At 33.3% G+C, this 25,653-nt stretch overlaps 1 protein-coding gene across 3 annotated transcripts in view; it reads right to left on the minus strand.

Annotated features, from left to right (window-relative positions):
* The window catches only part of GRIK2 (glutamate ionotropic receptor kainate type subunit 2), a 699,047-nt gene that overhangs the window by 388,671 nt on the left and 284,723 nt on the right, over positions 1 to 25,653 (minus strand). For all 3 annotated transcript variants that reach the window (XM_015136997.3, XM_078001239.1, XM_015136995.3), the window contains 3 exons: positions 20,876 to 21,057; positions 15,070 to 15,123; positions 11,305 to 11,478 (listed from right to left, as the gene is read on the minus strand). In XM_015136997.3, the coding sequence (XP_014992483.1) occupies positions 11,305 to 11,478; positions 15,070 to 15,123; positions 20,876 to 21,057 (410 nt within the window). The remainder of the gene's footprint in view (positions 1 to 11,304; positions 11,479 to 15,069; positions 15,124 to 20,875; positions 21,058 to 25,653) is intronic.

The raw sequence follows: 25,653 nt of genomic DNA on the forward strand, positions 1-25,653 counted from the left end.
CACATGTACACCCTAAGTATCTACTGCAGTGATTTTGTATACAACAGATGATAATTAATGCTGAAAAAATGAATCAATTAATTAAGCTACAAGCACTCTGTCAAATTCTATGCTATAAGTCACGGGGCCTTTAAGAGAAGGCAATAATATAATTATAAAAAGCCAGGTAGGTTTTCAACATTTTATAGGTGAATTCATTATCCCTTTTGATCCTTATGATAACCCACTAAAATTTATTATTTCTATTTGACAAGTGAGGCTCAAAGAGGTTAGGTAACTTGCCTAAAATAACAGCATTAGAGAGGTTTGGGAATGAGATTCAGATGTGGCTTCTGACATCTATGTATGAGTTTAGTCTGTAAGGAAAAGAAATAAGAGGGTTTAGTAGACCAACTAGCTACCATCTTACCCAAAACTGGTGTGAAAATCTCTAAGGTTAAAAATGAAGCACAAAATCTGACAGCACATCTAAAGTGATTTTTTTTCCTGGTTTCTAATTCATCATGCTCAACTTTTTCCTTCAGATGCTTAAGGATCGTTTTATATTTACTTCTGACAAAAGTTTAGGGATCTTTCTTTATATGTATAGCCTGCCTATTCTATGTTTCTGCATCTATAAAATGAGGATGATAACTGCCCCATGATGTCATGAGTTAATAAGGCAGAAACAGCAGTGAAATGTAGTAAACATTAAATACAATTCACAATTAGGTTATTTATATTAGATGCCAAATACAAATAGTAACATTAGCTGGTAGCTAGACTCAGAATTTGTATAAAATCATTGTTTGGGTCACTATTCCTAGGGCCACTGTGCACATCCTAACATCCTTAAAATTCATATTCTTTACATATGCATATACTCTTATTTATAATAACAGAGTTGAGTACTTTTTTGGGTCAATTAGGCAGGAGAAATTCTACATTGGTGGGATCCAGAGGTAGGTAATTTAAAACAAAAGAAATGGAAATATCTACTGAGGTATATATTTATATTAAAACATCAGAAGTTGGATTATTGTGCACTATATATAAATTTGATTGTATGCCAAGTTCTTTATTTATTTATGACAGTTTTAGCATCTCTATTTTTAAATAAAATTCTTCTAAAATTGAGCATGACTAAAAAAAGTCACAACGTGTTCATTATAAATCACAGCATGGAAAATTGCTAAATTTCTTACAGACATATTGATTCTAAATTTGATGCAATCTACAGTTAAGTGTGTCATATGTTTTTTAATAAGCATTTTTATAGTTTGTAGCTAATATTTAATAATAAAAATATGCCAAAATCAGATACACACAATCGATCCCCTACTTAATGATGGTAAAACTTGTGATTTTTTAAAATTTTATGATGTTGCAAACTTGTGATTTTTTTATTTTATGATGTTGCAAAAGCCATATGCAAAAAGTAGAAATTGTACTTCAAGTACAACTATTCTGTGTTTCACTTTCAGTACAACATTCAATAAATTCCATTAAACATTCAACAATTTGTTTTAAAATAGGCTTTGTGTTAAAGGATTTTGTCCAAATGTAGGTATGTAAGTAATACTTAATGTAAGTACTCCGAACATGTTTAAGGTAGGTGAGGCTAAGCTATGATGTTAGGATGTGAGGTGTATTAAGTGCATTTCTGACTTATGATATTTTCAATTTATGATGGTTTTATAAACATGCAATCCTGTCATAAGTCAAAGAGCATTTGCATATATTGAGTGTACTAAGGCCATGTATTATAAATGCTTATCCTATTAATACTGTGACCAGTGACACTGTCTTTCTAGTAAATGGATAAATATGAGTATAGATATGTATAGATAGTATAGTTTAGTACATAAATATAGGTATGAATATGATTAAATAGATAAATATGAATATTGCTTACTATTCACAAAGTGCCTACTATGGTTTGAGTGTACCCCCTTCCAAAATTCATGTTGAAACTTGATCCCCAATAAAACAGAATTAAAAGGTGTGGCTTTTCAGAGGTGATTAAGTTGTCATCACTGCACTAAACACTCACGAAAGAGATTAGCAATCTTATCAAAGAGCTCCAGGCTGAAAGGACCACTCTCTTGCCCTTTGGTTTCTCCCACCATGTGAGGACACAGTGTTCCTCCCCTCCTGAGAATATAACAGGGGGCCGTCTTAGAAGCAGACGGTTGCTTTCACCAGACACCAATCCTGCTAATACCTTGATCTGGGCTTCTTGGCAACCAGAAGTGTGAGTTAAATTTCTGTTTCTTATTAATTATCTAGTCTCAGGTATTCTGTTATAGCAGCACAAACATACTAAGATATTACCTAAGATAATATGAATTTAGATATAAATGAGGGTTATATATTTTTATATATTTATCTCCCTCTTATTTTATATTATTTATACTTACATAAAACCATATATAAATATAAGTATTCAACTAGATGCAAATTTTAAAGACTGAGGTGAAGCCAAAGTATTTTTTATATGGCTTTTTTTTTTTTTTTTTTTTTTTTTTTTTTTTGAGACGGAGTCTCGCTCTGTCGCCCAGGCTGGAGTGCAGTGGCGCTATCTCGGCTCACTGCAAGCTCCGCCTCCCGGGTTTACGCCATTCTCCTGCCTCAGCCTCCCGAGTAGCTGGGACTACAGGCGCCCGCCACCTCGCCCGGCTAATTTTTTTTTTTGTATTTTTAGTAGAGACGGGGTTTCATTGTGTTAGCCAGGATGGTCTCGATCTCCTGACCTCGTGATCCGCCCGTCTCGGCCTCCCAAAGTGCTGGGATTACAGGCTTGAGCCACCGCGCCCGGCCTTTTATATGGCATTTATTTTAAATTGTTGGGGGGAGGAGCCATAAACAAATTCCAAAAATTATTCATAAAATTGAATATGGGAAAATCTATAGCATTGATAATTACTACCAGTCTACTCCATCTCAGTTCATCCCAAATACAACATATAGCTTAGTTTGTTGTATTTTACCCTGAATGCAAAGTAGTAGCCAGAAAACATATTTTATACATTTTAAAAATAGATCCACCCATCCTTCTATGATGAGAGTGTACTATAGTTATAGTAATAAACTTCCTTAGCCAGAACTTTGCTGTAGTATATTATGAATGTTTGAATAAGATTTCTTATTTGTAGGCCTCAATTCCATCTCTTACTCTCTCTTCTTTAATAATTTCAACCAATATTTGATGATTTTTATTTTGATTTTCTATGTTAAACATAGAATATTTATAATTATCTATTAATTAGCATGAAAAAAGTTATCCCAGATTTATATCCCACTATTTCCCAATCCACTCCTTTAACTTACAACATTGAATATTATGTCAAACTTGCTGTTAACTTCATTCTCAGGTTAGAACCTGAGTGCCTACCCCAGTGAAATAATCCATTCCCTATTATCTTGACCATGTTGTATTTCCTTTACTTTGTGCCCTGTACTTGCTTTCTTAAGTTCAATGCCTTGTTTACCTCAATAACTGGCTTGGTATTTTTGTTTTTCAAGGTCACATTCATTGCTTGTATTAAGTCTACCATGATGCCATAGTCCAGATACAGATGTGGAGTCTTAAATCTTGGAATGCTGTCAGTTCTCAGACTCTGCAAAGTTGGACTTCATACTCTTGTCAGGGCATTGGGCATCACCTCTTCTGAGTGTCTTTGACATTGACTGTCCCTTGAGGGGCCCTCCTTCTTGAACATCACAAATTTCTGTCTAGTTAGACTTCCTCATACCATTGGTGATTCGTCACATCCACATAAAACTATATAGCTATTGAAAGAGTTCAGGACATGCCACCCCAAAATATGCCACTTGTAGGTCAAAATATGCCACTTGTAGGATCATATATATATACACATATGATATATCACATGATATATGTATATGATCATATACATATATATGATATATGATATAGTCACATATATATGTATGTGATCCTACAAGTGGCATATTAGATTTATATAATTTTATATTTTTATATAATGTTATATGTACATATCTATCTGCTCACAGTTTGCCACCCCTAAAAGCCTAAATCACTTTTCCTTTGTCTTGTCACTTATCTAAAAATATATCTTTCTTTGTTAAGAGGCTACATAAGCCCACGTTCTAACCACCCTTTGAGCTATTCCCATCTGAGTTCTTCAGTGTGAGTGGGTGCTGCATACAACTATAAACTTCGGTTATTTTTTCATGTTAGTCTTCTGTCAGAGGTCCCAGACAATGAATAAACCTAAGACAGGTAGAGGAAAGGTTTTTTGTTTTTGTTTTTTTCTCCCCTACACTTTTAAATATAAAATAAGAGACTGAAGAAAATTGTGTATAGAAATGTATTTATCCTTTACAAGTTGGTATTGCATAATATTATATCAATGCCTTGAAGATAAATCTTGCTCTTCAGGGTGAAGGGGAAAAGAGTCTCTCTTGATTTACTCTTACTTTTCCCAAATGAAAAGTTCGAAAATTGACTGATAAAAATAACATGACCATTAAGATAATGCTTTACTGCAACTGCCATTTTTCACGTAAAAAACAATTACTTAAAATAGAAATTCCATCTCTATCAATTTTAGGTGCTTAAATGTTGCTTATTTAATCCGTAAATGAGAAAAGGCAATTAGATGAAACATTCTATGTTAATAAAACAATGTAGGTTTTTAGGTCATCTCAATTATTTGTATTTAGATTTAATTTGTAGCTTTAGCGCATCTTAAAAGATTAATAGGCACATAAAATAAAGAAATATAGTGCCATTCTGTTATTCATACTCCATGTCCTTTTACCATTCCATAAATCAAGCACATATAAATGTAAGAAATGTTGTACTTATGACTTCATTACGTACTCTGAGGTATACAAATATTTCTGCCATATTTTATTATATTATGAACCCAAAATGTTTCTTCTGTGGTAACAAAAAGAATAAGGCTAGTAGTTATAATATTTATGTTAATAAATTTTCTGAAATGTTACACATTTTTTGACAAAATACTAAGAAGTTATGTACAATTCCTGGTAAATATATGTGTGTCTCTTTCTATCAAAAATTATCACAGAAAACAATACATTTTAACAAGAATTTTCAGAAAGACAGGAAAGAAGATCCAAAAATACGAAATTAAGAAGCAATCAACATCACATTTTGAACATAACTTTTGTACTAACAAAGATTGTGATGTGATCAGAAAAACAGTTACTATATTCCGATTTTATCAATTCCCTTAGTTCTTTGATGAAATAGAGTTATTGTCTTCATTACCAAATCCTGAGTGCCTGGTATCAAATCCTGTGTGCTGCATACAATACACACAGTATTAAAATTGATTTTTTAAACAGTAGTTAATTCATTAATTCATTATATTGCTACTCTTTATTCTTTTATTTTGGTGATTTAGTGCAATATAAGATGAAGCCAACTTTTTCAAAATGCTTCACCAATTTAAAAAATGTTGAGTTGGTTTGATCCAGTACTTGCCAAAACCTTATATTTATATTCATTTCAAATGAATTAAAGAAAAACAGCTACAATTAATTAAGACAAGCAAATAGCAGCAAAGGTGGGCTTGTAGTTCTAGCAGTAAATGAAAAAACCTGTCTGTTCTGTTCATACATTATTTCTCTATGGTTCTATTTCCATTGTTTTTTGTTTGTTTGTTTTGTTTTGTTTTGTTTTGTTTTTTGAGACGGGGTTTACGCTGTAGTTTAGCTGGGTGAACACTATTCACTGCAGCCTCGACTTCCCAGGTTCAAGTGATTCTCCCACCTCAGCCTCCCAAATAGTTGACTACAGGCCTACCCCACCACACCCAGCTATAAAAGTAAATCTTTATACAGTAACAAATGATTACTTGTGTCACCTTAGTGGATGAGCTGAATTCCTGCTGTAAGATGTATGTACAAGATGCTCATTTTTTATTTTAAGATACGCAAATAAAAAAGGAAATTGTAAAGTCTGGAGTCCGTGGTCTGTTGTTATAAAGAAATAACTGTTAGGAGGGCTTTAGAATTAAAATATGTAAAGACTCACCTCTCATAAACATTATCTCTTCCTTTGTAAAAATAATGGAAACTATTCTTCTAACTTACTATACTTTCACTATTTAATCAAAAGTATTTCTAATGGCCAAGTGTAGTGGCTCATACCTGTAATCCCAGCACTTTGGGAAGCCGAGGTGGGCAAATCACTTGAGGTCAGGAGTTGGAGACCAGCCTGGCCAACATGGTGAAAACCCATCTTAACCAAAAATACAAAAATTAGCCAGGTGTGGTGGTGTGCGCCTGTGATCCCTGCTACTCGGAGGCTGAGGCACAAGAATCACTGCAATCAAGGGAGGCAGAGGTTGCAGTGAGCAGAGATCGTGTCACTGCACTCCAACCTGGATGGCAGAGTGAGACTCTGTCTCAAAAAAAAAAAAAAAAAAAAAAAAAAAAAAAAATTCTAAGCTTTTGCCATTGAGACTAGCCTAACTGCATCTTCTAAATGATTAGATATCGTGATAATAAAGTACCAGAGGGTAAATAAAATGCTCTCCAACATATATTTGGGGAAATGAAAGGAACTAGTGATTAGAACATAGATGTAACATGATTAAAATCAATTAACAAATGCATTTATTCAATCAGGCAGTCACTCCCTCATTATGAGCTCTTGTTTTACACCAGACATTAAACTAGGTATAGGGACTTCAGAGATTACAATATCCAAGTTCTTGCTTCAAAAGAGCTAACAGTCTATTGAAAAGGTGTTGTAAAAACAAACTAAAGCACTAGAGTTAACTTTTGACATGGAGTTACACATAAAGTGCATAAATAAAGGACCACACATATAAAATATCTGGAGGACTCAATACAAAAGGTAACAGAAGACCTGAAAATTAGAGTATGAGTAGGAATATGCCAATCATTCAAAAAAAGGAAGGTGGTTTAAACAATGAAAGTATCCTCTGCTAGAACAGGTGATACATGATGAGTAATGACACATCAAAGGTGAGATGAGAGGGTGGCTTGGTGGAACAGGGAGTAAGCAAATATGAGGCTAGAGGAGTTGGAAAGAGTCAGATCATAAAAGACTTTTTAGGCTTGGCAAATGAGCTCAAATTACACCTAGTAAATGATGAGAAGCCATGAGCAAAGTTCTGAAAAAAATCATATTAGAAACAAGGTGAATGTAAGAGAGAGATGTTAAGAGTAGGGCTTCAGTGAGGGGGCTATCATGAAAGCCAGGGGAAAGATCATAACTAAGATAAAGCTCTGGGTTGAAAAGGTGAACGTAGTTAAGAAAAATATTGATACAGTAAAATTGACAGTGCTTAATGATTTTTGAGGTGAAAGGAAATGGAGATAGCAGTTGGTGTCCAGGGTTAAACTTCTAAAACAGTAATATGCCTATAGAAACCCAAATGATATAGTCAACAAATATGGTTATTATTGATTTGTGTAATACATTTATATTATCAAGGAAATATGTGGTATTATCTATCAGCACAAGAAAAAAAGTATTAATAATTATTACAGGTACATTGGTATGAATATGCATATGCATATTGGAACCACTGGGAAGTATTTCTGGGATATAGCTAGATTGTTTAAAATGTACCCCTAGGTGTTTGTATCTGATTTGATTGTCTTGACCTGAAATTGCTGTAAACTCAATAAATCAATAGTAAGTATCACTATCATCAGTCTCTGATTGACAGTGGTTCAAAAGTGAATTCTCATCCTATAGTAGATGTGCTATATAAAGGCAGACGATGTCAAGTCAGAGGACTGGGGAAGATGTTATCTGATTTTGTAGTAAAGAACGGTAGTAACGCTCATTGAAAGGTATCTGCACACCTCCAGGAGCATGAAAAGATGGGAACACAATACAGAATGCATAGTATGGAAAGAGCTTTATAATAAGGGGTTTATGTCTGGGAAGTTCAGAGCACTAACTGGATGGTATTGTGTGGGAATGGAGAAAAGTGAGATATCATGTGTTCAAAGAAACCCTCATGTGTAAAGGAAGAGTGTTGTGCTTTATTTCTTCCTCCTTAACTAGATCAGGCTTGGAAGTACCATGTGAGTTGGTTTCTTGGTTGGGTTTATACCAAGTGAAACTAAAAATTTTACTGAGTTACTAACATTAATATCTTTAATATGATGACCCCAGACTGTAGAGGAAGAAACTACAATGGCAAGAGAAGTGGTTTTGTATTCAGTAGTAATTTAACTGATAAACAGTTATCTCAAAGGCCAATTAAAATCCTAACTCAACTAGAAAAACTCTTATGAATCCAATTTACTGTTTCCTTTTATAGCTCAAACATCAAGAAAGGATGTCAAAGTCTGAGCACTATGATCTTACACAATGGCAAATGATTATGATACTGATAATAACAGGTCTTGTTCCAAGTACTAGAGACTTTGCTGATAATCCCATTTCTTTATGGAACCACAGGGAAAAAAAGAACAAGAGATACATAAACACTGAGATCTCATGAATTGACTGAAGGGAATGTTGCCAATGCCACAATGCCAGGCTATAATTCTTTTTTCTTTTTTTTCTAACTAGAATCCTCTTAATTTACTGACTATATTCATGGTGGAAACAGCCTATTAATTTCTTTTCCTAAACATTTAATGACTTGTGAAAATGCTTACAATTTTAAATGGAAAAGAAAAAGAATACTTACGTAAGACATAAATATGCCTACATTTTAATACAGAACTCAATTGGTTTTATTTTAATAATCATGTGCTATTTTACAATTAAGAACGTTATATAATGAAAATATTTTATGTATATATATATTTTATCTTGGTATAATGTTATATGATGAAAAAATTTTTAAATATATTAAATTTTCAAAAGGGAAATTGTGAAAACAAAATAGTTTGCATCTATTTTGAAAGAAACCTTTATTTTAATGACAAACTTCGTATCTACTTTATATTTAAGAACTATACCAAAGGGAAGAGTATTGCATGGAAAATTCTTCTAAATAACTCAGAAACCATGGTTTATATACAATGCCCAGGATTTTTAATAGACACATTTTTTCATCAGTCCATTTTTATTTTAACATTTTTCCCCTTCCAAGGAATCATCTGCCAGTTAAACAGGGAAAAACAGAAGAGGAATAGACTCATGCCTAGAAAGAGAGAACCCAAATCTGTAATTCTCCTAATATCCTGTCTCTCTTTCCATATCATAGAGGTTAATTCTCTCCAAGATCTTCTGCCTTGGAAATTAATACATCATTCCTTGTACTTATCTGTCTTTCAATAGTTTACATAAGTCACCACAAATTAGGGATTCATTTCAGGATCTCTTCATTTCAGGAGATGACATGTAAAGTCACAGAGGGACTCACATAGCTATACAGAGAGTACCAAAGTAAAATTGAAAAATTTTTATGATTCTGATACATAAAGGGGCACACTAGTCCTTGAACTCATTTATCTGTGGAAGTCAATATATAAAAGTGTAAAATTGTCCTAATATCTACTGATTTACTTTTCCTAAAACCATTTAATAATGGTATTGAAAATAAATAATAAGATATTCATCCTGAAATCAAAGAAATGTAAAGAAAGCTATTATAGAAAAAGCATATAAAAATTTTCACATGATCATAACAACAATTTAAAGGATAGTATACATTATAATATTAAAAAATCACATTGTCTAAAGTTTCAAAAGTTTGATGCACCATTTTTAAACTGGTAATAAAATATAACATTTATAATTTTTTCTAGTTTGCTTTTTATTTTAAATCTGGCTCCACTTTGAAGGAAAGTATTTTCATTTTTAGTTATTTAGGTATTTTCCTCTCAATAAAAATTCTCAAATATATTATAAGTTAAAACTACTAGAACTGGTCAACTATCTCTATATGCAATAAAGCAAAATTTCCCTATATTGTTTCTTTTAAAAAAATTCATATGGATATATTTTCAAATTCTAGTAGGTGATTTTTCTCACAAACAGAAAACAAATGTATTTTTTGTTCCATCAGAAAGTTGATGCCTTTAGGCTAACCATTTCTTCTTCACAGTCTCTATGAAGGCTCTCAATTTGTATTACAAAACCTTCTAAGGATAAAAAAATCAAAGTTTCCTTTTATCCCTACAATATCAAAAACATGCTTTGAAGCCCATTGAAGTAATTAGTGGAAAAATTATAACCATAATATAAAAAGCTTTTCTACATGTAAGGATAGAGGACGTTTTTGTTTATAAATTCTCCATTTAGACTAATACTCATTAAAAGCAGATGGTAATTACCTATGAAATGTAAATATCATCCCACTGCTAAGCTATTTCCTTAATTATTGTGATACTTTGGTCTGTAGAAAAATGATTTAATAAGAAAACATCAGGTATTTATGGTTTTTAAAAATAACATGATACATACCTACCTGGTCTGATAAAGCAGCCACTAGCCACATTTGGCTACTACAGAGCAAATATGACTGAAATGTGACTACTCTGAATTAATATGCATGATGTCAAATACATACCATCTTTCAAGGACTTAGTATAAAAAAGAATATCAAATGTCTCAGTCATAATTTTTATATTGATTACTTATTTAAAAATAATATTTTTACATAGTGGCTTAAACAAACTAATAACATTGATTTTTACCTGTCTTTTGGAGGACACGGTATAAGAAAACTTAAAATTATGTATGCCTTGCTATTAGATTTTTATTGTAAGCACTGGTATAAACAATAGCATAAACAGCTAAAGTTGTTTAGCATAAACAATGAAGTTATGGAAGAATATACCCTTCTTTTATAGTTTATGCAATAGTGCATCTTCTAGAGGTTTAAACTGGGACTTGTAAATTACAAATGTGATTATTGATTAGTCTTCAGCCTTAAAGAGTGAGTAAGCTCATGGGAGAATTTTGTGTGTTCTGTGTGACATAAGTCATTTATATAACACCAGATATCAGAAATCATCATGTTGAAGAGTATTCATATATTGATAGGTGAGATCAGAAGGATAACTATCAGATTAATGTCTTCTTTTCAGTCTCTCATTTCTTCCATGTAGGGAACTAACTTTATAGAAATTCCTATGTTGTAGTACCCTGGTGATAATTGTAACGGCTTTTGAGACACTTGGATGGAAGCGTAAGTTTTTCATACAAAATTGATTTTTAAAATTGTTAATAAAATTATTTGCGTTGTAGCTCTGAGATTGTGCTTTTAATATCAAACAATTAAACTGAAGTTTGGACCCAGAAGTTAATATGTATGCAATACTATTTAGAAACACACAAACTGATCTTTAAGTGGGTATTCATACCGTCATAAATCCATCCAGCAAACCTGAATCGGGTTTCGGAGGTGCCTGCAATCGTTCCATTGACCACTTTTCAATGATGGAGGAAACTTGGGTATTTTCTGTATTTAATATTCTGAACCCTGTCATATTAACACCACTGTATCGGTACGGCTCAACGTCAAGAGCAAAGAGGTCCTGAAAGACAAATGTTATTGTGTTGTTATTATCGACAGAGTATCTTCACAGGCATGTATTATTGAAATAGTCACTTACTTTTGGTTCCCTTAGGTCACTTAACACCATCGTGTCAAGTGATGTTACACATCAGAAATCACCAAGATTCAAATAGACTGTCCTGATGCTTTGGCATTGCAGAGATATATGCTCTGGATGTAAAAATCTATGTATATATTTTATTCTAAATCTACCAGTGAAACAATGGGCTCTTAATAACTTACATCTAAGATTTGCAATAGTTTTCTGTGTTTAGGATAGCTTGCCCTTATTTTATGTATTAATATTTTACTTTAATTTTTTCTGTGCCCTGCTTCCTCACCTGGTTATTTCTGTTTTTAAAATTTTGTTTTGTCAGTGTTTCTTTGTTTGATTGCTGTTTTTAGAAAGCAAGTCACAAAATACGGCTTCTAACTAATGAAAACTATATGAAAGGTGTGGAAAAAAAGTTTAGAAGGCTAGCCTTTTTGGTCACAGAAACAATGCAGTTCCTTCATTTCATGTCTCACACCTAGGAACTTCACCATAAGTTCCCAATAAACACTTTATGTCTGTTGCCCTTTCTAGTCTGTATATAGGGAATGCTCTGCTCTGCCCTTTAGTTTTCCCAGGAGATATGAGGCCAAAGCTATCATGGGAATGGATGCCATCATGAAAACATGCAGCATGTGGAGTTTTGCCCTCTTTCTAGTTGGCATAGCTAACCCTCAGAACTTACAGACAATATTGAGAATCAAGGCAAGATTAATGCCATTGGTTCTGGGAACAGCCTGCCTCAGACTCATACAGCTACACAGGCTAGATAACAGGAATACAATTCAATGGAGAGCAGCTGGCATTGGCCTGAACTGTGGTCTGTGCTATGAAAAACATAGGAATCTTTAGGTTTTTATTTTTTAATGTTTACAATCTAGCCAAGGAGATAGGATATATTCAAGAGGTGAATAAATAAAGCACGGCAATATATGCTAAGTGGTAGAAGAGTAGAAATCATAAGTGTAAAAGAAGTCAGAAGCAACACAGGTCATTTTCAATTTTTATGGTCAAGAAAAACTTCACAGAGCAGATACGATCTTAGCTGTGATGAGGCTCAGAACATGCTACCCCCAAATATTGTACTTGGCTATAGGAAATTGAGAAGAAACAGAAGCAGGAAGGTCACTCTGGGACTTTATCCCACCTTTCTCCCCTGAAGTGGACCATAAAAGAATTCTCTGACCTACCTCCACAGAAAGGAGGTTATAAGACTCTCATTCTGGAGGGATCCAACTCTATACCTGTAGGTCATGAAGAATCTGAACAAATTGGCCTTGCTAAGTTTTCTGGATTTATTGCCATTAGATCACAGCCTCCCTTTGTCCAATAATTTTCCTACATAGCTGACTACTCTTTATTAAACCAAAGCAAAAAAAAAAAAAAAAAAAAAAAAAAAAAGCTAGATTTTCCAATTTCTTTGAGTCTTCATTTCTGATGGCTTTTGTGTCACATAAAATTTATATTAAATAAATGTTTATGTGTTTCTCTTGTTAACCTGTCTTTTGTTTAGAGATCTCAGCCCTGAACCTCAGGATGTGTAAGGAAAAGAAATCTTTTCTACCCTACAGTTGCCATTAAAGAAAGACTGGGCTATTGATTGGCAAAAAGAGAATTCAAAGTATGAGTGGAGACACAAAAATTAGAAGACATAAAACCTATTCAGTTCAGCTCATCAGAACATCAGTTCAGCTATAAATGAGAATTCCTAAAGGAGAATAGTAGCAAAAGGAAATGGGAAAGTTTGATTAGGATCACAGTATAAAAGGCTTTCAAATGTAGGCCTATGAGTTCTATGTATCCTAAACTAGTTGTTTCGTTTATTTTCCTTATTGAGAGGTACTTTTGATTTCCCCAAAATCTTATGCTTATGCTGAGGCTGAGTTGTAACAGCACTGAAATATCATTTGCTGATGAGGGAATGCTCTCACTTCCTCTCCACCCCCAACACTAAGCTTCTTACAAGCTGCAAAAAGTTGTCTGCTAGGAAGTAAGATAGAGACATGCCAGAGCCAGCTTTGCTATTTAAAAGTAAAATACATCCTACTGCATGAATAATCTCCTTTGGAAGTAAGAGTTGTCATCACAGGAAGCTGTTGCAATCAATTAAATTTTAATAATCTGATCTGGCAGCTTCAAGACTCCTGGAAGCAAGGAGACTAACTGGAAGAATTTCAAGTTAATGGAGAAAACATTGGTTAGACTGGTTATTATGGGAATGGAGAAGATAGATGCTAGAGACAGTACAAAGGAAAAATCAGTAAAATATTGTTAGTGACACAAGAGTCAATAAAAGTGGAAATTTTTAAGATAATCAAAAGAGGGGTCAATTCAGAGGACACTGAAGTTTAAATATTTTGAAATTATCTAATGGCACAACAATTAAAATTGTTTTACAGTATACAGTAATTCATGAATATTACATAGAACATTTAGAGCTCATTCAAACAAAGATGATAACTGAGGCTCTAAATACAAACCAGTTCTGAAGAAAATAATTGAAGAGAAAATAAGATTGGATGAAGCCCAAACTTGGAGATACTCTCATATTTGGGACATGTGGAAGAAAGAATTAGTAGAGACAGCTGTTTTATAGAGAAAGAAAGGTCAGGATATTGTATTGATAAAGAAATGGAGCTAACAGTAAGTTTGATATAGGCTAAAGTCAGATTTTCACACAAAATAAGGGGAAATTGTGTGGTGGGTATGTGAAAACAAAATATAAAGGTAACATTCAATTTGCTGATGGCAAATTAAAGCATACTGACTTTTAAGGAAGTCTAACAAAACATAGGCAAAAGCAGATTAGAAAAGTTAATCTACTGAAAGGACAGCTTCAGTACATCTGATTTTCAAAAAGTGAATAGAGCTGAGATAACATAAGAATTTGTGCTTTTCTTTTCTCTGTCTTTTTTTTTTTTTTTTTTTGATGGAGTCTAGCTCTGTCGCCCAGGCTAGAGTGCAGTGGCACAACTTTGGCTCACTGCAACCTCCGCCTCCCAGGTCAATCAATTCTCCTGTCTTAGCTTCCTGAGTAGCTGTGACTACAGGCATCCATCACCAAGCCTGGCTAATTTTTGTATTTTTAGTAGAGATGGGGTTTCACCATATTGGTCAGGCTGGTCTCGAACTCCTGACTTCAGGGGAATCTCCTGCCTCGGCCTACCAAAGTGCTGGGATTATAGGTGTGAGCCACTGCGCCCGGCTGAATTTGTGCTTTTCTAAAGCACTGATTTCTCAGGAAACTAATTTCAAGATCCATTATGTTCTGAAAGTTCTCTAAAGCAACATAAAAATAAGACATGCAATATTTTGAATTGATATCTGAAATGATATTATTTCAAAATCATCAACTTCTATTAAGAGCTATCCTCTCTGATAATTTTGGTGGGGTCTTATCAAATTAAAATATAACTACAAAGCACTAAGTCATAATACTTCTTACTTAAAAACCTATTTTTCATCTGAAAAAGTCGTAATAATAAAATTCAGAACATTTTGTTTTAATAAAGTACTTACCAGAGTGGTAAAGATGTAATGATAGTATTCTGTCATCATTCCCATAGCTAATGCCTAAGAAATTAAAAAAATATATATATTATTGAAGGTATATATTATAGGAAAGACAATATCTCAATAATTCAAGTGAGAACAAAATATGGATGTGATAAAGAATCAACCCACAATATTCATGTTACATACAATTAGGTTAAACTAAATCTTTTCCCAGTAGTTAAAGATTAGTGGTTACTGAAGGAATTTCTGAAGCAATCCTCTAGACAGAAAAGCTATTAGTTGAATGTTTGCAATTGTAAAGCTATGGCTTAACACATTAAAGGAGGCATTAAATTTGACACAAAACCTGAAATTAGCACATCTTAATTTGTTACATTCGTAATGTCTTCACTACAAATACCCTAATGAGGAACTTATTTTATTTTAATGAACAATATTACTGAATTAGGAAAAAAGTGGCGCAAAACACCGTGCCAACAGCCATTTATTTTAGCTCTTTAGAGACATTTCCATAGCATTAATGAAGGAAATGTAAATTACCACTCTTATTTAAAAAGTACATATAATTAAAGAAATGTTTTTGTTGTTATTAATAAACTAGTCACAAATTACTGTGTTTTATTTCACTCTTCTACAGTCCTCATCAATTTTAGACTGTCAATCTTAAAAACAAGGACTTTTGGGTTAGAACTTTCAGTTATAACAAGTGTCCATGTCATTTTCTCTCTGAAAATAAGAGAATGCTTTTGAAATAACTGCTTATCAATGAACAGCAGTTGGCAAGAATAATTAAAAAACAATGCATTTTTAGTTGAATGAAGAGTTCTTAGTAGGAAACAATTATTCTCAGGTACATCTAACAGCCTTCCACAAGCCACTAACTACAAAAACTCATTTACAAAGTAGCTGCCTCAGCTACATTCTGGGTATAGAAATTAATGGGCTAAAAAAAAAAAAGAAGGAATAAGATCTAGTATTTGATAGCACAACAGGTTGACGATAGTCAATAATAATTTAACTGTATATTTTAAAATAGCTAAATGAGTATAAATGGATTGTTTGTAACATAAAGGATAAATGCTGGCTGGGTGCAGTGTCTCACACCTGTAATCCCTGGACTTCGGGAAACCAAGGCAGGAGGACTGATTGAGCCCAAGATCAGCCTCAGTAACATAACAAGACTCCATCTCTACAAAAAAAAAAAAAAAAAGAGAGAGAGAGAAAAAAAAAACAGCCAGGCATGGTGGCACATGCCTTTAGTCCCAGCTACTCAAGAGGCTGAGGTTGGGAGGGCCACTTGAGCTCCCAAAGTTGAGGCTGCACTGACAGAGCAACACTCCATTTCAAAACAAACAAACAAACAAACAAAAAACAGTGATAAATACTTGAGATGATGGATATCCCATTTACCCTGACATAATTATTACACATTGTATATCTGTATCAAAATATCCCACATACCTCATAAATACGTACACCTACTATGTACCCACAACAATTAAAAATAAAAATAAGAAAAGCATTGTGCTCGTAAGTCGGCATTAACCAGTTAGGTAGGATAGAATTTGTAGTTCTGCAATATGAGTTCTTTTAAGAACAAACAAATATTTGTGAAAAATGTGGAATGTATAAAATATGTTTAAAAAAGGAGAAACATTGGTTAATGAAAGGTGGCATCAAAGAATTGAGCACAGGAAATATAGGTATCAAATTACCAAATAATATTTCTTGAATAAGTAATAATTATATAAACCAATATTTGGATTAAATGTTCATCTCAAGCAAAATAAGACAGAATTTTCCTTATTAAACACAAATCTACAATATCATATTTGTAGAAGGCATTCATTGCTCCTGATGCATATGTTCAGATAGCTCCCTATCTCCAATACCATTCAATGACAGCTCAATATTATGCTTGGCATTTTTTTTTTTAATCCATAGGTATAGAACTAGAGATAAAGGTAAATGAAAGAAATAATGATTCAGATGTACAACTAAAAATAATACTTATATAAAGCTTAAAATGTGTCAGATACTATTCTGAGCACATTACATATTTAAGCCTCATAAAAACTCTAGAAGTCAGTCCTACTATTATGTTCATTTTACAGGTAAGGAAACTGGGACATGAAAAGAATGAATAAACTGTCCAACAAAGTGAGACGGTGAGTAAACTTGGACTCCCAGTCTCTAATGTGGAGTTTGGAATCTATGGCATTTTCTAAAGTGGTATATTTCATATTCCCATAGATGTAGAACACTCCATGCATTCTAAAATTTTTGCCTATTCCTTCCTTGAAAATTTGAAAACATGGACGTCTCAGCCAAGGGCCTCAAATTCTGCTTTGGTATAGGGGAAGGAGTTGAGGAGATGGTGGGGAAGAAGATGATTTGTTCTGACATATATATTTCCAATGGCTACAGGTTTTTTTCTTCATCACCTTGAGAAGAAATCTATAAAGGTAATTGAAGTCTGTTTCTGGCTTTCATTGACCTTCTCTCAGCTTTTGATTTTGAAAACAAAGATCAGTTATGTGCTGTGATATATGATGTAGAAAACGCTGGAAGGCCAGGCACGGTGGCTCATGCCTGTAAGCCCAGCACTTTGGGAGGCCAACGCAGGTGGATCACGAGGTCAAGAGTTCAAGACCAGTCTGGCCAAGAAGGTGAAAGCCCGTCTCTACTAAAATTACAAAAAATCAGCCGGGCATGGAGGCAGCTTCCTGTAATCCCAGCTACTCAGGAGGTTGAGGCAGAGAATTGCTTGAACCCAGAAGGTGGAGATTGCAGTGAGCCAAGATCTCACCATTGCACTCTAGCCTGGGTGACAGAGTCAGACTCCATCAAAAAAAAAAAAAAAAAAGTTGGAGGTAGAAATAATAGTTATTTTTGATTAAGTGCCTACATTGTAACCTTACTCAAAAAAAAAAAAAAATGAACAACAGGAATACTCTCTTAAAAGATTAGTTAATAATTTCCAGTAGGAATTTTTTTTTAATAACTTGCTCTGGACCTGCTTTTAATTATAGCATGTCTTACTGCTACTTTTAAATGAATTGTATGCACACTTCAAACACATTAGAGAGAATAAAATCAGCATCTTTTTATGCACAAATAATATAACAATTGCCTCAACATAAAAGTGGTTGTGATATCATCTCTTTTAAAAGAAATACTACAGATTAAATTAAAATCAAAATATTATTAGAAATCTCAGCATTAAGCTGGTGTAGTGTTAACAATGCTACATGACAAATTAACACATGCAGTTATTTAGGCACATAATTTGCAACCAGTTTATTTTTCAAGTAAGATCCAGAAATTATATTGCTCAAGGTCAACAATAGGAGGGGGGCCTATACGCATTTCTTCAATTTTTATTTTATTTTACTTCTTGCTGCTATAGGATTTTATTAGCATTTTCTTTTACATTTTTTCCAGGCTAAAAGTTTTTATTTCACACTCTCCGATCTAAACTTTGAAGTTCCTGATTACTATTTTTTCCTTGTGATAGAATGTCCTTGTGAGGTTTTACTTCAGAGCATCTTGGCTCTGCCCGAGGGTATTTTCTTTGATAAATCTGGATGGAGGTAGAATCATCTGCTATGGAGGTGTGCATGCCAATTAGCGTACTCAACTTGCGTCAAAGGAAATCTGGTCAACCCCAAGCTCCACTCACTTTTAAAGCTTTCTAGCAGGAAAACTTCAAATTCTCTGTTGTTCAATAATTATTAAAAGCTGAATCAGTTTAAATTAAAAAGTTAAATAAATTACACAAAAAAACACACAAGAATAAACTGATTATGGCCATTTCTTTTCCTGGATAGTCCTAATATTCATTTTTGGATGAAGCCAGACTAGCTGAAAGCTCATCTTTTTTTTTCTCTTCAACTCCTATACCATGTCTTAGGAGTTCCAACATCAGTGAATGTTCAGGAATCTCAGAAAAATTTCCCAAGTCACAAAATAGGACCCTATTAAATGCACTACTGAATTTCCTAGAAGCTATTTGCTTTCTTCTTGGTTACTAGAATAACTGGAAAATTCAAATGTGAGACAAAGTTAAAAATAATACCACCATAGTTGTGGTCTTCCAGTGCAGGACCTCAGAGGATGCATTCTCTATAATAATGTCACTCTGGCTTCATCTTAATTTTCATATTCTCATTTTACCTATATTCTAATTTTTCATCTACTGACATTGTTAAAATTACATTTTTCTGTTATATGTATTTAAATATTCTATTATTTCTATTTTCATTTTGTAAGCAAAGCATGTTTGCAAAGAAAACAAGTTTAAAATAATAAATATATCTAATAGAAGGCAGGAAGCAAATTTGATTTTTAAAGCTGACAGGCTTCTCACCTTCCAGATAGCAAAATAGTCAGAGTTAGTTCTTTAGAGATAAGACAACAGATCATTTATATACTTACTAGAAGTCTGAAGAAAGCATACCAAAGCTCTGTCACTGAAATAGCTCAGTGCCACTCACTCCAGGAGTGAAGGAAAGGTCTCCTTTCCAAGCCTGTGTATTCTAACCATGATCAAGAATTGTTTGGGAATTATGTGAAACTAAATCTTGACTCTAGAGTTCAGTGGTTCAGTGCATTGTTTTATTCATTGCCAAAAAAAAAAAAAAAAAAAAAAAACCCAAAACCCTCACGTTTTATTATCCAAAGATAAAACTATAGCAATTTTTCAAATCTAATTAAATATTTTACTGTGAAAATCAGCATTTATATTGGAATATGGAATAAACATCTGCTTAATAAATTAACCATGTTAATTTACTATTGGCAGTTATATTTAATGGGATATAATTTGACATCTGAATCTGCGTAGCTCTCCAGTAGAAGTATTTTATCCTATACATGAGAGATTTCTAAACAGCTGACTAGTTCCAAGCTACCAAGGTGTCAGCTCAGTGTGCATAAAAGAGTTTAAGAAACAAAATCCAAAAATTTGTGTTCAAATCCAAGCTCTACTACATAGTAAGTGTATGGTCTTGTTCTGGCCATTTAACTCCCAACTTCAGTTCCTTCATCTGTAAGATATGGACTGATAATGATTTCTGTTTTCCAGTTTGCTGTTAGGTCTGAATAATGCTGACATAATACTAAAAGATTTCACAGCTACAAATTGTTTTGTCTGATTGATTTAGAAGATTTTGTTTGTTTGTTTTTTTGGTTGGTTTTTGTCAGGCAATGCTTTATTCTGGAATGAATACGTGTTAACATCATTAGGTTGGATATCAATCCCTCTGCTATATTCTTGTTACTTGACATTGGTCAAGTTACTTATTCATTTTGGGACTCAGTTTGTCTGTAAATTAGAGACAGTCCCACCTTTTTTTTTTCTTTTTTTGTAGTGATGATGAAATAAGATCAAATATGTAAAGTCTCTTATAGTAGATACCAAGTAAATGGTAAATCTATTACATCTTTTTCCTACTGGTTGATTGTAATGAGAGAGCTGCTCAATGGTTGACTCTTAGTTCCTTCCCTCATTTCGAAACAGAAAGAAATAACTATCTCGTTAATCAACTATCTCATTAACCAACAGCATTGCAGTCATTTGAAAATAACTTCCAAACTTCAAACAACCTGTTTTGAAGATCATCACTGTTTACATTACTTTTCTTTTAAGACAATTAATTAAAAGCAATTGTCAGACTTTCTATTACAAAATTACATCAAGGTTGTTATATAATTGATTGTATAACAATAACATTTTGATTTCAAAGAAGATCATATTGTAAGTACAAGTTTATGAAGAAAGCAAGAATTGAAATAATTTAAAGGTTACCTGTTTTAAAATGCCTGCTGCCATTTCATGGCTACAATCAAAGATTACGTGAAACTCCTTGCCTCTTTTCATTTCTTTTAGTAAGGGTTTTGCATCCTTTGTATCAGCAGGTAGCTGACGAATTTTGAGTCGAAGATTGTACCTTGATGGAGCTTTGATGAGCTCTTGCAAACGAATGAGACCTTCAATTAAAATGGAAAAAAAAAAAAAAAGAATATTAGGGATAAAAAATAGAGTAGGACAAAGAATCAGAAAATACTCATTAGAATGCATGATTTTCTTCTTATTTGTTTAATTTTAATTTTTGTGGTTACATAGTAGGTTTGTATATTATAAATGACATGAGATAGTTTGATACGGCCAAGAATGCATAATTTTCTTGACCATGTATAAGTGTATTCAATGATGCAACTGTTGAAATTCCTCTTTCAAAGGAACCCCATATCCTCTGTTATTTTTGTTAAACATTTCTGAAATTCTTTAAGGCATTTTTCAAGTTATGAAAGAAACACATGACTAAAAGTTAATATAAATAACTTAAATGTATAAAAGTACATAGGGTGAAATAGTGTCCCTTTATATCCCAGTTTTACTCCCTTGCAGGTTGTCACTATTAATGTCTTGAAATACTGTTTTTCCATAACACTTTCTGTGCATTTACACATGTACACATATAGCTTTGTTTGTATTGTATTTTACATTAATAATTGTTTTGTGATAATGCCTTAGAGGGCCTTGTAAGTCAGTGATTATTATTCTAGTTTGCCTTTAATGAACACTGTGTTTTATCACGCACCTAATTTATGTAACTATTCTCTATTACTAGAAACTTTGGTCACTTCATTTTCATCGTCAGTAACAAGTAATGCTCTGGTGAATAATCTGAAAATACAAGTTGTTTATATGTAACAATGAAATAACTTTCCTTAATAAAATAGATTTTAAATAGCCTGAACCACAATTATTTTAAAATATAAAGCTAACAATTTTTGTATTGTTTTCTAGTTAATAGCATTAAATTAAAAAGTAAATATGCCGGGCGCGGTGGCTCATGCCTGTAATCCCAGCTCTCAGGGAGGCAGAGGCGGGAAGATAGCTTGAGCCCAGGAGTTCGAGACCTGCCTGGGTAATATAGCGAGACCCCGTTCTCCACAAAAAGGAAAAAAAAAAAAAAAAAAGTAAATATACCTGCATACATTTATAAAGTAAGCATTCTCCTAGAGAAGTACCTGATAATTAAGTTAAAAATATATCACATTAATGGATAAATTTCTAATAAGTCATATAACTGTCATGCATTTTAAAATAAGAGACAAATTATTGAATGTATTCCTTTACACAATCTTCAAGTAATGAAACACATTAAAGAACTGACACAAAGGATCCACTATATAAAAGAGTGTGAAAAGAAAAAAAGATCATCCAATTCAACTGCAGCTTGGATCAAATGAAGCAATTTTCTTTTCTCCTTCTACTCTCTTCTTATCTCTTAAAAATCTCATCTCTATGTTATTATCTCTCTATTTCTATTTTCTCTGAAAAACTACCTTCATCAATACAGTATGACAAACAACAATAAAGCAAAATATTTATAAAAAATCAGAAACTGTCTCTTTCTCCTTTCTTTTTCTTGAGTGTGTGTATGTGTGTGCACGGGCGCACATGTTGTCTGTATGCATGTATACATACCTGCTACTTAACTTTTTTGAAAACAAGAATAAATATAAATAAAAATAAGCAGGAGGGTAGAGGAAAGAGAGGGATGGAGAGGGGATGGTCAGTGGGTACAAAGTTACAATTAGAAAGGAAGAATAAATGCTGGTGTCCTATTGCTTAGAAGGATTACTACAGTTAACAATAAGGTTTTATTTACCTCAAAATAGCTAGAAGAGAAGATTTTGTTCTCATCACAAATAAATGATAAATGTTCAACTTAATGGATATGCTAATTACTCTAATTTCATCAGTACATATATACATGTTTCAAAAATTACATTATACCCCATAAATATGCAAAATTATTGCATATCAATTAACAATAAAAATGTGAATTCACAAATATACTTGGTGTATTTTGATTTAAAAACACATGGCCCCATAAACTTGCTTCACTGTAAGTTATTTTAGAATTTTACCATGTCAAATTCTACACGTAACAGCTTCTACACATAACAGCTGCAAAAATTGCATGGTAAAATAGTATTATCACATTTTGTTTTGCAAATTTAAATATTTACTAATGTTATTTAAAGAAATACTACATAAAAAATTGATATTAAATGTATCCATTAAACATACTACAATAAGTTCTAGAGAATTAAGATGTGTTTAATGAGTACACGTGTTAACATTGAACTGTACAGAAACAAAAATAGATACTTGAACTTGTAACATCTGCTAGAGTTTAATGTTCGGCTATGACATCCTTCCAAACATATATGTACAGAAAACTATACATTTCTTTGCACAAGGGAGTGCTCTGCTACTAAATTAGAGTACATTTTACAAGGTAACTCTTTAACTACTGTTTGTAAATAAACCAGTGTATTCTTGCAGCAAGGCAGTGGTTCCTAAACTTTGGAAGGTATGTCAGTAATCTGTGGAGCTGCTTACAATCTCAACAATCAATTCAGAATCTTCAGTGGATAGAACTCATGCATGCATATTTTAACCAATCTTCCCAGATGACGTTCTTGGTCCCAAAAGAATGAGGCCAATTTTCAAATATAGGCCTGGTTTCACCTGGTTTTAGGTAAATGTCATGCGAATGCCAGTCTTTGAACCACTTTGGCACAGCAGTCATACAGGATAGTAACTATATTATACTAACAGGACAATAAAATAATTAATTCAAAGCATGATTCTCAACTTCATAAAGGTGAGTCAGAAAACCATAAATACAACTAAGTGCAGGAAAGAGAGGAAAAAAAACCAATATTCATTTAATCCTGCATCTAACAAATGTGTATGACTTATAATCTTCTTACTATAGGTCCAACATTGTTTTCAATATTGGGTAGAATAATTTCAAGAAGTGTCTTTCATGTTCTTTGCCCATTTTTTAATGGGGTTGTTTATTTTTCCACTGTAGAAAGATAAAATCAGATGAAGTTTCTGTGCACGCAATACTAAAAGTATACAGGGGAAAATGATATTAGGCAAGTAATTACAAATGAAGAGTGGCAAATAATATTTTGGTTGGAAAGGACACATCATCGAGGGATCATATAGCAGGATAATCTAATTCAGAGTGGGAGGACTCAGGGGAAATTACTCCAAAGGAGGTGACACCTAAGTTAATATTTGAATAAAAAGAGAAGGAGTAGAAGGAATGCATAGAAGAATAAACAGTTTTGATATACTGTCATGGAAGTGAGGGAGCAGGGCAGAGAATCTTATGAAGCAAAGAAGAATCAATGACAAGCCCAGCTGTAGATGCGAGCATGGGGCTGCTTCAGAAGTTTTTGTAAAATACTTGAAAGAATTGGGGCTTTAACCTAAGAGCTGTGAAAAGTGCCCACTTGGAATCTGTAATTCAAAAGAACTGCTCAGATATGGAGGACTGATGAGAAGAACCGGGGAAAGAAATAGTTGGCTTTTTAATAAAAGCCATTCTGGCTAGTGTGAGATGGTATCTCATTGTGGTTTTGATTTGCATTTCCCCGATGATTAGTGATATTGATCATCGGTTCATATGCTCGTTGGCCACATGTATGTCTTCTTTTGAGAAGTGTCTTTTCCTGTCCTTTGCCCATTTTTAAATGGGGTTGTTTATTTTTTGCTTGTGGAGTTGAGTTCCTTGTAGATTCTGGAAATGAGAACTTTGTCAGATGCATAGTGTGCAAATATTTTCCATTCCATTCAGAATGACTATTATTAAAAAGTCAAAAAGTAACATGCTGGTGAGGTTGTGGAGAAAAGGTGGGAATGTAAATTAGTTCAGCCATTCTGGAAAGCAGTCTGGAGATTTCTCAAAGAACTTAAAATACCATTCAACTCAGCCATCCCATTAATGGGTATATATCCAAAGGAATAGAAATCATTCTACCATTAAAAAACATTCATGTGTATGTTCATCGCAGCACTATTCATGATAGCAAAGATGTGAAATCAACCTAGATACTCATCAGTGGTGGAATGGATAAAGAAAATGTGGTACATATAAACATGGAATGCTACACAGCCATAAAAATGAGACCATGGCCTTTGCAACAACATAGACAGAGCTGGGGTTCATTATTCTAAGTGAACTAATGACTGAAAAACTGTCTATTGGTATTATGTTGATTACTTGGGTGACAAAATTATGTCTACACCAAACCCCCACAACACAGAATTTACCCATGTAACAAACCTGCACATGCACACCTGGAAACTAAAATAAAATCTGGAAAAAGAAAACATATAAAAATAAGGAATAAGATGAAATAGTTAGAAGATAGTAGTGATAATGCAAGAGAGGTAAGATGCATATTCAGGGCAAAATATCAGGCAGAAAAAAAAAGTGGATGGAATACCAAGATATTTATAAGAAAAGATGATTGAGAGCACTTGGTGATGAAGAGATCAGAGTGTGGGAAGTTTCTGACTTCTGGTTGGGCATCTGGAGAGAGAGGGTGCTTTCACTGAGTGTGAGATCATGAGAGGATCATACAGTTGAGTCAAAATGAAGGGAGTGATCAGCCATGTCAAGGGCTGCTAACAAACAAATCTCAGTAAGCACTTTTTAAAAAATGTTTATTGAATTTAACAAGATCATTGCTGTTCCAGGCAAGGGT

This window comes from Macaca mulatta, chromosome 4 (assembly GCF_049350105.2).
Source record: "Macaca mulatta isolate MMU2019108-1 chromosome 4, T2T-MMU8v2.0, whole genome shotgun sequence".
Lineage (NCBI taxonomy): Eukaryota > Metazoa > Chordata > Mammalia > Primates > Cercopithecidae > Macaca > Macaca mulatta.